Source organism: Cavia porcellus, unplaced genomic scaffold, assembly GCF_034190915.1.
Source record: "Cavia porcellus strain 051 isolate PalLab524CR breed Dunkin Hartley unplaced genomic scaffold, mCavPor4.1 scaffold_32, whole genome shotgun sequence".
NCBI classification, from domain to species: domain Eukaryota; kingdom Metazoa; phylum Chordata; class Mammalia; order Rodentia; family Caviidae; genus Cavia; species Cavia porcellus.
In genome coordinates this window covers 23251355-23266585 of record NW_026947515.1, presented here as the reverse complement: position 1 = coordinate 23266585, position 15231 = coordinate 23251355, and the positions used below count along the sequence as shown (strand labels likewise).

The following is a 15231-nucleotide window of genomic DNA, read 5'->3' as shown; positions in this document are numbered from 1 at the left end:
CGCAATCGAGGTCGTCTTGGCTTATATATAGTGTTAGACGATTTGTAATGAGAATGAGCCTTCTCCCTGTGTTTCTACTCTTCTACTGAAACTTCGCCGCCGGACATTGGCCGGGTGGAGGGATGGACTAGAGGATAGGTATCCACTACTACAACGTTGCTACCTAGGCCCTTCGGCGAGTTGTTTGATAGGGAAGAGAGATGAGTAGAACATATGTGATGGATGATAAAGTTTGTCTTATTAAATTGATAACTTTTAATTTGGAATGCGCCCTAAACACATCTTAGAGCTTCTGGTTTGTTCTTCAAAGTGAGTAATTTTGTATATGTGGGATAGACTGTGGACCTTTGTGAGTTATTTAAAGCTTTTAGGTCATTTTGTTACTTTGTGAATCTTAAAAGCCCATGGGTAGCCAGGTGTGGTGGCGCACACCTGTAATCCCAGCACTCGAGAGACTGTGGCAGGAAGTTCGCTACAACTTCGAGCCCAGCTTGGACTACATAGGAATTCAACGGCGGCCTAAACTACATAGTGAAACAATGCCTCAAAAACATACAAACCAAAAAGAACCATGGAAATCTTGTTGCTAAGACTGACAATGTTTGAATGAGAAGAGATTTGGGGGGGGGGGATAATAGAACACATTATGTAATGTGTCTGGGCTTCAGGTTTTCTCATCCGAAAAGTGCAGGGGTTCAGAATAAAAATGAGTAGTCTTTGTCTCCTAGGAGAGGTAAGTTCCTAGGTGCCCAAGTGCGCATGTGTGTGAGAGAGAGTTCAAGCAACATGCTTTGATCATTCAAAGATCATTCAGCTGGAGTAATAAGGAGACTGACAACTTCAGGGTTTTTTTGTTGTTGTTTTATCTTGTTCTCATCAGTTCAGTGCAGGGAATTGAATCCAGGACCTCATGCATATGAGACAAGTGCTTTACCTCAGAGTTACACTCCTAGCACTAGAAAAATTTAATGTTTGATTTTCTTTTCTGCCCCTACCCATCCAATGCTGGGGATTGAACCCAGAGCCTTCACACTGAGCTATATTCCCAGCCCTTTTTATTGTTTATTTTTTACATTTGAGATAGTCTCACTACGTTGCCCAATCTGGGCTTGAACTTCTAATCCTCCTGCCTCAGCCTCCCAGAAGCTGCAGTTACAGGTGTACACCAACACATCTATCTTCTTCTCTTTTCTTTTAATAGTTTTATCCAGGGCCAGGGATATAGCTCAGCAGAGATATAGCTCAGCAGCACAAGTGCCTGCCTGGCAAACATGAAGTCATGAGTTTGATCCTTGGTATCAAAAAACAAACAAATAATAAATATGGCTGGTTCAGATAGTTCTATCCACTAACATGTGGCCTTCCAAAAGGCAGAATCTAGGCATATGGTCACTTATGTGAGGTTTAAGTTCGGCTTTTATCTTCAGAAATACTCTGACTGCTCAGATCACTGGAAAGTTTTCTTACGTCTTTGTTTCATTTCTTGTTTTCTGTTTCAGAAGAGAAAAGTGGATTGGTGTCTGATGCCTATGGAGAGGATGACTTTTCTCGTATAGGAGGTGATGAAGATGGTTATGAGGAAGAGGAAGATGAGAACAGCAAACAGTCGGTAGGTGAATCTCCCAAATTTAGAACTGCTCAAAACACCATTTCATTTACCAGAAGCTTTTAGAGCTGGCTGTGGTGGCACACACCTGTAATCCCAGCTTTTGGGAGGCTGAAGCAGGAGGATTGCTGTGAGTTCAAGGCCAACCTGAGCTACAAAGCGAGTTTTAGGCCAATTTGAACTGTGTAGAAAAACTGTGTCTCAAAAAGGGAAAAAAAAAAAAAAAAAAAACTGGGCCAACAATATTCTATTTCATAACTAATTTTACCCCTTGTCCTCATTTGTTTGGCTTGAATATCAATAGTTCTGCTATATTTGAAAATTGCATTTGTTTTTCACCTGAATCATTTTGTATGAATTTTCAAGTTGAAATTTGCAAGGCAAGATGGTAGGCTATTTTATTTATCCAGATGTCAGTGGGTGTTTTATGTTGCTTTTCCTGATTTAAATAGTTTATTTCATTTGTAAATATGTTCATCCTTATTGGTGTTTTCATGTAAATCTGCAATCAACTCTATTATTTTCAACCTTTCTTGGGGGTCATTCAGATACTTAGGTTTATTAAAATGATAAAGAAGGAAAATTATTTTCTTTCATCCACTTTGGTCATTCTTAACTTCATTCTTATCATTGTTTTTGACACTTTTATCAGAGTTGCCTGGTTCTTGATCACAAATCTTCCCCAAAGTTAAGTAGGTGTTGACGGTAACAAATAAAGTAGAATTTATGTTCTTATTAACAAGATTTAGGCTATATAATCATCTAAGCAGCAGAAGTTAGAAGTTTGAAGAAAAATCAGGCTGGCCTCAAACTCATGGTGATCTTCCTGCCTCAGCTTTCTGAGTGCTGGAATTACAGGTGTGCACCACCATGGCCAGGTGCAACAGTTTTAATTGAAACACTCACAGGGAATTTTATGATGTTTGAAAATTTTATTACATGTTAATATGTAAAAATTAACATTAAAATGCTTTTCAGATTAGGGCTATGGATGTAGCTCAGTGATAGAGCTCTTTGCTAGCATAAGACCCCGGATCCAATCCCCAGCACCAAAGAGAGGGAGGGATGTTCCAAATTAAACAGAAATATTTTGGGGTTTTTGGTGCTGGTGGTTTAGACCCAGGGCCTTCTGTATGTTAAACAGGCGCTGAACCACTGGATTACATATTCTGCCCTTTTTTAAATTTTGAGGCAGGGTCTCAATTAGCCACCTGCCTAGCTGGCAGTACAGGCATTCCATACCACGCTTAGAAATGTATTTTTTGTTCTTTCATGAGATACTTTCATCCCTTCAGCCCTACCCTTTAATGCTATTAATTCAGAGTTGACTGAAATTCTGTAGAAAAGTCTTTTCGTCACTTTTTTCAAGTACATACATACCGCTTTAGTATCCATAATTTAATACATTTGCATAGTGTGCATTTTTGAAATGTTGTTCCTATATTTGACTTTCTAGAATTTTCTTTATATTTAAACTTTTTTTTCTGTCTTTTTGCAACAGGGTTTCTCTGTTCAGTTTAGGCTGGCCTTAAACTCACTTTGTAGCCCAGGCTGACCTCGAACTCACAGTGATCCTCCTGCCTCAGCCTCCTGAGTGTTCAGATTACAGGCAAGCACCACTATGCCTGGCTTGTTTTGTTTTTGAGACAGTATCTCACTATGTTTTTAGGCTGTCCATGAACTCAATGGAGCCCAGGCTGGCCTTGAACTTGATACATTCCTTCTTCCTCAGCCTCTTCAGTGCTAGGATTACAGGTGTATGCCACTGTACCCAACTTGTATTTCATATTTTAGTAAAATCCTCTCGTCGTATCCCATACAGACATTCTGAAATGTGATTATATGCAGCTGAGCTCTATCTCTATTTGGCTGATTGCATTTTAAGAAGATAATCGAGACTGCATCTAAAGCCTTTGTTTCAATAGCACTTTAGAGGGCAGTTAAGTCTCAAAATTATACTGTTTGTATCTCTTTGATGGTGTTTATATTAACATCTGGAGTACTGTCATGTTTGGGTTGAAGTGTAACTTTGTTGAAAGTAATAGTTTCAAATAAATCAGTTTTTCTTGGGCATTTAGTTAAAGGCTTCTGTGCATTGGGAGTGCTGCAGGGGGTAGAGGTAAGGTGGGTTTAGCTAGCTAAGAGGGGAGATGGTACAGCATCTAATTGAGCTTTATTGCAGTGACATTAATGTTTAGTGGAGTGGTGGACTCACTTCAGAGAATGCCTTCGCTGCATGGTACTTTGAATCAGGCAGACCTCATTTGGCTAAGGAACAGGCTGGGTGAATCAACAATATATGAACACTCAGGTGGAGGCAGAACCACCCCAGTTGGGATTCACCGTTAGCTTCGCCTTTCCTGGGTCACTTGCGGTGGTCATTTGATGACCACTTTGTGTTCATATCAGTGCCAGTGCCACTGAGTTGAAGAGCTAAAGTGTAGCTGTGTGTGACTTATTGCACTGATGTTTTGAACAGTGTCTTAAGTGGTAGGTCCAAGTCTGTTGTATTTGTGCGTTCGAAACTCAGTGAAGGAGAGTTCTAAATAATTGATACTTCAGTACAATGTGCTATACTGTTTTATGCTGTGGTCTGGTCTTTTTTCTGAAGCAGATTGGATCTTCTCTCTACTTTTTATGTGATTTTTTTCACCTCAAGTGTTTTTTTTTTTTTTTTTTTTTTTTGTCTTTTTCGTTTTTATCGGTACCAGGGATCGAACTCGCGACTGCCTGCTTACAATGCAGGCGCTTATGCCACTGAGCTAAATCCCCGGTCCCTAACCTCAAGTGTTTTTATTGGTATGGACTGTGGTACTATTGGAATGGCCATTGACTGAGTAGCTTTTTTTTGTTTTGCTCAGAACATCTCCTTTACCCCTTCTCTTTCTCTAATTCTGGGTCCTGTGATATAGGGAGGGGTTGCTGGTGGGATGCCCTGGCTGGGTAAATGGCTGTTTGCTCCAAACTCTAGATATGCATGTGAGACTCCGCAGGCCCACTCTTTAAGCTTAATCCTCTAAATTCTTTGTCTTGTAGGAAGATGACGATTCAGAGACTGAAAAACCTGAGACTGATGACCCAAAGGTATTTGGTGTTGGCTGTGGTGGGGTGGCTGGATGTGAGTAAGGTGTTTTAACATTCTGGCTCAGTCCCATGTCTGGTCAAGATCTGTCCCACTAACATACTATGTGACCACGTGAACATTTTCCAGGGTAAAACTAAAAAAAGCTAAACCAGTCACTCTGGGACTGAAGAACAGGGTCCAAGTTTTGTAATGAAAAACTGCTTTGAAACTACAGCCCTCAAGGTGAGCTGGTGGATTTAGGAAAATGATGTCTGATTGTAATCTTAAAACAGTAGTCTCAATATCTGTGGTGACTGGTTCCAGGACACCATAGTCCCATCTTCTGTAAACACCAATATTTGCAGCTGCTCACTTCCCTTACACAGAATGGCACAGTATTGGCATATAACCTATACACATCCTCCTATATACTTTTCATTTCTTTTTTGGTGCTACCAGGGACAGAAACAAGGGCTTTCACACTGAGCTCCATCTCTAGTCCTTTTTTATTTTCTAATTAGAGAGAGAGTCTTGCTAAATTACCCAGGGTTGGCTTGAACCTGCAATCCTCATGTCTCATCCCCTACCCCCCATTCTGGGATCCAGACATATGCCTAACTCCTTCCATATACTTTAAATCATTTCCAGGTTATTTATAATATCTAATAATACCTACTATGGTGAAAATGCTTTGTAAGTAATTGTTATACTGTATTGTGTAGATTCTTTTTTTTTTTTTTTTTTTAAGGAAGGTTGTTACTGGGCATGGAACCCATGAGCTACCTCCACAGCACTTTTTTTTTTTTTTTTTTAATTGAGACAGGGTCTTAACTTGCATTTCTTCTGCCGTAGTCTTTCAGAGTACTGGTAGTATAGGTCTTAGCCACCATGCTTGGCTGCAATTTTTTTTTTTTTTTTTAACATTTTCAGTCAGCAGTTAGTTAACCATAAATGCAGAACCTATGTATATGACGGGCCAGTGGCATGTCTGAAAATACAGCTGGGTGTGGTGGCACACCCCTGTAATCCCAGCATTTGGGAGGCTGTTTAAGACCAGCCTGGAGTACAAAGTGAGCCTAAGGGCAGCCTGAACTGTATGGCAAGACCCTATCTCAGACAAAAAAAGAGAGAGAAAGAAGAAAGAAAATACAGCGTAGGCTTTTCCACGTTTGGACTGTTTCTGTGGTTTGATACAACTATGTTGCAGACATTCAGATGATTCAAATAAAAATGCATTTTACCAAGACAGTAAGTTTTGGAGCTTGGCACAGTGGCACATGCCTGAAATCCCAGAACTTTGGAGTCCGAGACAAGAGGGTCAAAAGTTTGAGTCCCACTTGAGTAACTTAGCAGGACCCTGTCTCAGAGTAAAAGGAATAGTGGTATGATAGAGCATCCCTGGGGTCAGCCACCACTACCAGAGAGAAAAACAGAATGATTTGACACTAGCATACAAGAAAAAGAAAATGTGAACTCTAGAAATTAAATTCAAGCTACTTTCTGTGCAGACTAAAAATTCCAGGCCTACAAACTTCTAAGACTTTCCTGGTAGGAGAGTACAGGCAGACCTGTGGCCTACTTCAAAGATAGTCCTACTCTCCTCAGGCTATCAAGTGAAACCCATAGTGTAGCAGTCGTGGTTGTAGTATTCTTTTGTCCTGGGATTTGGGACATGTGGGACTTAGAGCCCGTGTGTAAAACAAGTCAAGTGGTAGAGCTCGAGTTGTGGAGAGAGCAGGATTGTGGGACCTGGAGCCTTCATGTGTACAGTTGCTGCTTTTGCTTAAGGCTACCTGGAGGAGTTGCTTAGTGTATGAGGTGCATGTCTTGATTGTCATCCCTTCTAGAGTGCTGTGGTGCCAACAGTGAATTTTTTTTTTTTTTTAAAGCCAGTGAAATTTAGCAGTGGGGGGGTGGTATACCAACTTTAGTGACACTAATGTTAATAAGTTCTGATAACCCACTGCCATCGGACCAGCCCCAACAGTGAATTCTTGAGGAAAGACATGCATTTATGGGGGGGGGGGAACCATGAAAAACCTCTGGCTTAAATGTCCGTTTGTCTGGGAGCAGCTAATAAAGAATAGGGGGAAAACTGAAAGAGACAGGCTTCAGAAGATTGTGAATATGTCTTCTGATCAGCCATCTCTTTCTAGCAAAGGTAAAAAGACTTGTTATTCACACTCCCCCTTAACCCATGTGCTTTTTTGTTCCTCATTCAGTCATTTGAATTTCAAGTCTCAATATGCAAGGAAGTTTTCATGTAATAATTGCTGTTCCTGTCAAGCAGTCCTCAAAAGTCATAACAAAATCCAGCCCTCCAAGTAACTATTTAATTCTTTTAGAGGATAAACACAGAAGGTTTAAACAGGCTGCCAGTTTAGATATATTCAAGTCCCTTGGGATGCCAGAGATCACCATGAAGAGTCCCCATGGTCTTCCCCAGGACTAGAAGCAATCCGCAGCATGAGTCTCCTGTGATTCTGTAGCCCTGGCTCCCTCTTGCCTGAGTTTACGTCCCAGGGTTTCTGGTAGAAGCCTGTACCTCACATGCAGAACTTTTCTGGCACATTTAAGTTTTAATTGATTAATTTGAAGATTAAATCTTTTGTTGTTGTTTTAAGACAGAGTCTCACCTTGTGTTTCAGACTGGACTTGAACTCACTGTGTAGCCCAGGCTGGCCTTGAATTTGCAGTGATCTTCCTGCCTCGGCTTCTGTAGTACTGGGATTACAGGTGTGTGCCACCAGGCCCAGCTAAAAAATTACTAACCTTTAATTTGACAATTTCTCAAGCATATAAAGTTTCTAAAGATATTACATGTTATTAGAGTAGATCTTTGTTACAGGTATGGTTCGTTTAGCAAGAAAGTTGCTGTCATAGCTTTTTTCCACTAGGTGGCATTTTCCCTTCTACTTTGCTTTTCCTTCCTCTGACACCTGCTCCCCCAGCACTGGGGATTAGGCCTAGGTAGGCCTTGCACATGCTGGGTTACCATTCTATTACTGAACTATATCCTTGCCTTTTTATTTTTTATTTTTTTTAACCAGGAGTCAAACTCAAAACCTTGCACTTGCCAGACAGGCGCTTGTGCCGCTAGCTGTATCCCTGGCCCCATTCCTTTTTTATTTTATTTTGAGACAGGGTCTCAGTAAATTGCCTAGGCTGGCTTTGAACTCATAATCCTCCCACCTGAGGCTCACAAGTGGCCGGAATTACAGGCAGGTACTACTGTTCATTTACACAATTATAAATTGAGAATCCCAAAGAATGTTTGTTAATTTTGACTTTTATCTATTGATATTTACTATTCTTAGAAGTTAAAACTGAGAAAAATTTAAATTATTTTGTTTGTTTATTGTTTTGCTTTATGAGACAGGGTCTCACTGTGTAGTTCAGGCCTTGATCTCGCTGCATAGCCCAGGCTGACCTCAAACTTACAGCCATCCTCCTGCCTTAGCCTCCCAAGTGCTGGGGTTACAGGTGTGTTCTACCATGCCTGGAAAAATTATATTTACTTGTCTGAAAATAAAAAAAAATCACCCCATCACATGTAAAGATAAATGACATTTTTCTGAAAAAGTTTTTTCCAAAACAAAAAAGGATGTTAGTACTGAGCATTGATTTACCCTTTACAAGTCTCTTTAATGTAGTCTTTTTTTTTTTTTTTTTTTTTATCTTTTTATCGGTAACGGGGATCAAACTCACGACTGCCTCCTTGCAAGGCAGGTGCTTATGCCACTGAGCTAAATCCCCAGCCCCGAGTCTCTTTAATGTGCCACTTAATCAAAATCAGCTGGATTCACATAATGGCTCTGAATTCAGTCTGTTACGACACATTTTTTTGTTAAATATTTTGTTTTTGTTTTGTTTTTGGCAGTACTGGGAATTGAACCTGTGTGAGATTCTTTGAGACGAGGCCTCAGTAAGTTGCCAAGACTGGCCTCAATTGTGTTCCTTCTGCTTCAGCTTCCAAGGTAGTTAGGATTGTAGACATGTACCACTATATCCAGCTTGGTCCAATTATTTGAAGAAAATCTAAATTTACACAGATAGGTAGTTGAAGGGAGGAAATTCACAGTAGTTATTCTTTTGTGATACTTCATCAAAACTCAACAAGTGGTAGTTTTCTAAAGGTTAGTTGCAGTGTGGAATGTGAAACCCTAATCTGAACTTTTTGTCCTAAAGCCATGGGTTTGCATTACACTTCCAACAAGTCTTTTACCCACCAGTGGTTTTATGTTATCAGGCAATATTGGTTTCCTTAGTAAAGCAGATTTCCTGAACATTGACACATGTAGTCCCGTGGTCTTCAAAACATTGTATTTGTTAGTGACATTACTGTTCTCATTAGACAACTATTAAGTGTTAAAAACCAGTCAGGGCTATAGTAGGGAGTACTATCAGAGTTTTCCTGGGAGTGGTACACTTCATTTTTGAGAAAATGTGCATCTACCAAATACACAGGTTCAAATTACAAGGCTGTTTTTCAGTCATTCTTATAAAAAGTAGGTAGTGTTCCTTGCCAGTCGTGATGGAGATGTCCAAATCCCAGAACTCTGGAAGTGTGGGCAATTTAATGACCTACTGAGACCTTGTCTCAAAATAAAAAAAGGACTGGGAATATAGCTCAGTGGGAAGGCCCTGGCTCAATCACAAGTCGTGTGTTTGTGCATGCACACACAGAAGGTGTTCCAAGATGCTAGGAACATAGCTTAGTGCAAAAGCATTGGGTTCAGTTGCCAGTTACGGGGGCTGGGAAGGTGTTCCTTGGAGAGCAACTACTTCAGTTTGCAACGGAAACAATCATAGTGGTCCTTTTCCTTAAGGCTGCCATTCAGTCTTTGGTGTGCAGCAGAAGTGTTTATGTACATCTTTCATATCATCACACCTAATATAAAGGAGGTTTGTTCTCAAGAATCAAGATTTAATAAAACTAGTCATTTTAATTGCTTTACCAAAGATATTCTTAAGTTAAATGGGCTGCTTTGTTTATAACCATATCAGTGAGGAAAAGGCAAAGGAACCAGAAGAGAGGCTTGGAAAGAGCTGATGGTCACATTCTGATATTTGAAGATTTAAAAGGGAAAGGGGGTGGCTCCCAGACTCAGAATGTGAAGCAGTGCGTAGAATTACACAGTAGACATTTGCCTTCACATAATAAAGAACTTTTCATCTCAGGCCAAAAGTGAGTTGAGTGCAAGTGCCCTAGAAGAAACTTACAGGTTGTGTGTGGTGATACACACCTATAATCCCAACATTCCTGGGGCCGAGGCTGGAGGATCATGAGTTAGTTCAAGACCAGCCTGGACTACATAGTGAAGCTCTGTCTCAAAAAACAAAAGACAGGAAAGAAAATTTTTTTTTTTTTTTGTCTTTTTCCTTTTTATCGGTACCAGGGATCGAACTCAGGACTGCCTGCTTGCAAGGCAGGCGCTTATGCTGAGCTAAATCCCCAGCCCCAACAGGAAAGAAATTTACTAAATAAATTTGGACTAAACCCCTAAGGAGTTCCCTGGGAACCTTCTGGGAAAGAGTACAGTGGAGAAGTCCTTGGGTACAGTGGAGAAGCTTGATCAAGTTTTCCCAAACGTTATTATCTGCTGACTTTAAAAAGTGCCAAGACTGTGAAAATTGCCCTAATTTTTATCCTGCTAGTGTTTGGAATTATGTATGATTGCAAATCCCCCATTTAGGGGTTTGAAGAAGAGAACAACTCTGGACTTACTTGCATGAGGAGTCTCACGTCTTGTCAACCAGTTAGGGTGGCAAGGACTGAATTCTGTGGGTGCTCAGATTGCTGCAGATGGGAAGAGAGCTCAGAGCGGAGCCAGCTGAGTGTTCCACAGGCTGCTGAAGCTTTAGCACTTTCATTCGATTGCTTTTTCTCTAACTGCAAGTTTCTAGTCTTACTTCCTCAGGAAGCGGCCTGTCCATTACATATATGCTCTGGTTCCTCAACAGAAGGTGGCACTGCTGTCCTAGAAAAAGTCAGACTAGTAGTTGCAGTCCTGCAGCTCCTGTCTTCAGGCAAGGGACGCCTGAAGGATCCCTGGTGAATCAAGTGTTCCCTTTATTGTTTACCCTTGGCATATGAGTGTTTCTCTTTGCCATTCTCCTCTGTCCATATTTTACCTTGGTTGCCCTGGAATGTTTTCCTTTGTTTATTTTTTTCTCCACTCCTACAGTTCCCGTGGATGGAGATATTTCCACTCACTGACTGTCCCTGACACACCCTTCCTTTGAAAACAAGCATAGGGATTGATGATTTGGAGTTGGCTAGGAAGGACTGGGATAGCCGATTCCCTAAAGTCTTGTGGTCTAAGCTCTGATTTGGGAAAAGAATCCTTCTGGCCCAAGGAGCAAGCATCTGTAAAAACAAAAAGAGTGTCTGGGTTAAGGAGGTAACATAATTGGAGAAAAACTGTTCTGGCATTTTTTAAAGGCATGTATGACCTTAAGGTTAAAAAAAAAAAAAACATTTTTTAAATTGTTGGAGAACAGGCATATTGGCTGATGCATGTGATCCTAGCTACTCAAGAGGCCAAGAAGGATCAAAAGTTTGGGCCCAGCTCAACTTATCAAGACCCTTTCTCAGAATTTTAAAAAGTAGGGGGAGGGGTAAGTGTTCTTGCCTTGCTTGCATGAGGGCCTGGATTTAATCCCTACTACTTTGGAGCAGGGCATTCTAACAGGCCAAAAGGACTACAGAAATGTAGAATTTACAGCTTCAAGCCTGCTAGTGGTCCTGTGGACAGAAGACTTGAGTGGCACCCTGGCTTGGCTTCAACCTACATAGCCTACAGTCTACTCCGCCCCATCTGTGAAGTCAGGGCTATGATACCTACTTTGTAGGGTAGCTGAGATGGCAATGTGAGATAACATATGTGAAGGTGATTGTCAGGAAGAAATGAACCAGTGAGCAGTCTTTTCAGCATAACTGTGTCTAATTGTAAGCTCGTCATCCTGCAAGTCATTTTCTCAGCATACTGGTATCTCAGTAGTTTTTCAGAGTCCCTATGCCAGAGAAATACGTAGCAGTCTTGTTTCATAATTAATTAGCCCCAAATACTAACCATTACTAGCCTTACAATGTGGTCACTTGAAAAAGTATGTAAATGTATGTGGTGTCTGACAGGTGTTAGTTAGTGTTGCATTTCCCGTACGTTTTATACTGTGTGTCACCGTGTGAAACGTGCTCTGACGGCCTGGGGTGCCTTGTCTCACAGGTTAGGTAGATCACTCAAGGTTGGGGTGGCGTGCGGTTTAAGCCCTTGCATGGCCTCTGCTGGCTGTCCATACCTAACCTGAAATAAGTTGGGGTTTTTAGGCAGGGCATTCTTGACTGGGTCTAGACAAGGGTTTGTATGAGGCAGACCTGACTCAGTGGTTCCTCATTCTCTTCCCTCCAAGTCCTCATTATTTCTGATGTTCTGAAGTATCAAGATTCAAAGATCTAGAAATTGAAAACTCCTGAGGTGGAATTTGTTATTCACTACTGATGTTAGAACTTCCAGGAGGCCAAGTATGGTGTGCACTCCTGTAATCCCAGCACTCGGGAGGCTAAGAGAAGAGGATTGTTGCAAGTTCAAGACCAGCCTGGGCTACAAAGTGAGCCCAAGGCCAGCCTGAACTGCATAGAGAGACCCTGTCTCAAAAAAGACAAAAAAAAACCCTTCCAGCAGCTGTATGCAGGCAGCTCTACAGATGGTGGTCTTAATGTTTTCTTTATTGACCACTTAACTAAAGACACGGTAGAGTCTCCTGCAGGGTCTCTGCAGAACAGTTTTCCTGCTTGAACTCTAGGTGTACGAGTACGGGGGTGGGGGGGTGATATGGGATGAGATAGGAGCCATGGGTCTTTTTGTACGACTGGAAATAATTGTGTGCCACCAGGCCCAGTTCATTCTTTCATCTTTATGTTAATAATGGTATATATACTTTGCATCCATTTTTGTTTCCATCTTCAATGTATTACTATTAACAGAACGATGCAAATAATTTAAAATTAAGTATGTATGAATTGTATGGTATATGAGTTAAATGTTTGTAAAGCTGGTATAAGTAGTATTTTTGCTAGGAGTGTTAAGTTTTCTAAATATTTCAAATGTGGAATGCTTTTTTAAAAAGGAAAACCTTGGAGCCAGGCACAGTTATAAACACCTGTAATCCCAGCACTCAGGAGGCTGAGGCAAGAGGATACATGGCTGTGAGTTCAAGGCTAGTCTGAACTACATTATAAAACCCTGTCTCAAAAAGAAAAGAAAAACCTTCATGAGATCCAACTCCTATTCTAGTAATAATGCCGACTTTAATGCATTGTGCTTTTTCACATCAGTTCCCTCCAACTCATATTTGTGTCAGCCTCACAGGTTAAGTCAGAATGAATACATTATAGTAGCCTAACCTGAATACATTTTTATAGTTGTTATTGAGTAAAATATCATCATGCATGTGGTTTCTGTCCAGTGAGATTATATATTGGACCAGAAACCTGCTGTGTTCATATAAGATGAGAAGAAATAACCTGTCCTTTGAAGCTCCAGCTCTCACTGGAAATCTACCTGGTTCTTCACCCAGGAAAAGAGAAGTACTTAAATGAGGTTTAGGCTTTGGTGGCTTTTCTTCTGTGAGTCCCAGGAAGTTTCTAGGCTGACTTCGGTGACAGCACCCACTGTTTGAGTGATTAAGTCTTCAGGACTAGCCCTTCCGCTCTGGTCTACTCAGGCATTAGTCACTGGGGCCTCATGGATTTGGGAGTGGTTTTCTTGATCCTCATAGCTGGAAGATAGTAAATCTGGCCATCTGCTTCTTAAGTCGAGAGTCTAATACCTGCTCTACTCTGCGACCAGCTAGAGTCATTCCTAAACAGTGTTTTCCCTCTTTACTCTTCAATATTAGCTTATCCTTGGTTTGACTAGCTTCCTTTACAGAAATTGTTGCTGTTTGCAGACTCTCATCTTGGGGAAGTGATCTTTGGAGCCACAGAGGCTTCAGTTTGAATTTCTTTTTTGGTTTTTTGAAACAGGGTCTTACTATATAATTCAGCTGGCTTTGAGCTCACTTTATAGTCAAGGCTGGCCTCAAGTTTGCAGTGGTCCTCCTGCCTAAGCCTCTCAAGTAGTCAAATTATGGTCAGCCACATACCCAGCTAGTTTGAATTTTAGCATTGCCATTGCTTACAATACAAAGTATTCTTCATTGTACTTTACCTCAGTTTACCTGTCTGCAAAATGAACATAATATTGTCTGCCCTGTAAGGATATTGTAACACTCAAATAATGAGTGTTTTAGCGTGTTCTGTTTCCAGCATGGGAGGAAGGCTTGACCCTTCCATCTTGGTTTAGTGTTCCACTTATTCCTACTATACATTCTTTCTCCCATGCCCTGTAATCTGTTGAGTGCTGATTAGAGAAAAAAGTTACAGCGCTACTTACCCAGGACCAAAGAGGGAAATGACCCTTGACCATCGCTGTTCTGGGAACCACCTATTCTCACTGGAAATTGTAATGTGATCTTTGAACTTTTGAGAATACCCGACCCTGATAATATCTAGCGACTCTGATAATATCTAGCACTTACCTGGTGTTAGCATCATGAATGGCTTTCTTTTTAACACACAAGGCTGTCCTTGCAGAAGTGAAATTTCTAGAATTTTATGGAGTGGATATGCTCAGGAAAACCCACCTAGAGGGGGCCTAGAGGTCTGCCTGTGTAGTGACCTGATCTGAAAGGACACATAGACAGACCACAAAAGTCACTCCTATTGTCCAAGTGAAAGAAATCCAACCAGGTGCTTTGTCCTGCTGCCTCCCTAAGAAGGCCTTGCTAAATCTTAAGCTGAACACTTTAGGTGGAAGCACTATAATTGCTTGAATTTGTGATCTCACACAAAGGGAAAAAACAACCTCACCTATCCCTGTCTTGGCTCTACCACACCACCAAAGGGGCTTTCTTTACCTTACTTGTTCCAAGTAGACTGAAGCTGAAACTTCCAGAACCTCCACTGCATTCCCTATGCTTCTGGAGCTGAGATGGATCCACTGCGTGCCTGGTCTACGCTATCTGCCATGCAAGCCCCAACATACCCCTTTCTTTTCAAGCCAGATGCTGTGGATTGCTAACCAAGGTGTGGCAAGGCTCCTCCTTCCCCAGCTAGGACTCATCTTTTTGAAATTATATGATGTAGAAAACTGCCTCTCCTGGGAGACTGAATACGTCCCATCTTCATTCCGCTTTAATCCATGTTCTTTGAAAGGCTACTTTGTGATTTCTGAGTTTTACAGGATTTTAGTCCTTTGTGCTCCTAATTTGTTTGGTTTGGTGTGGTGTGGTGTGTTTTTTTGTTTTTGTTTTTGTTTTTTTTAACTTTTTTAATCGGTACGGGGGATCGAACTCATGACCGCCTGCTTGCAAGGCAGGTGCTTATGCCGCTGAGCTAAATGCCCAGTCCCCGGGGTTTGGTTTTTGAGATAGAGTATCAATATATAGGTCAGGCTGGCCTCCAACTCGCAGACACCCTCCTGCCTTATCCTCCAGAGTGCTGTACTCAGGTAAATTT

The 15231-nt window shown here is 41.2% G+C and overlaps 1 protein-coding gene across 1 annotated transcript in view; it reads left to right on the top strand.

Moving 5' to 3' along the window:
- The window catches only part of Sap30bp (SAP30 binding protein), a 36059-nt gene that overhangs the window by 311 nt on the left and 20517 nt on the right, over positions 1-15231 (top strand). Inside the window, exons 2-3 of the mRNA XM_003461418.5 lie at positions 1500-1609; positions 4643-4690. Of these exons, the coding sequence (XP_003461466.1) occupies positions 1500-1609; positions 4643-4690 (158 nt within the window). The remainder of the gene's footprint in view (positions 1-1499; positions 1610-4642; positions 4691-15231) is intronic.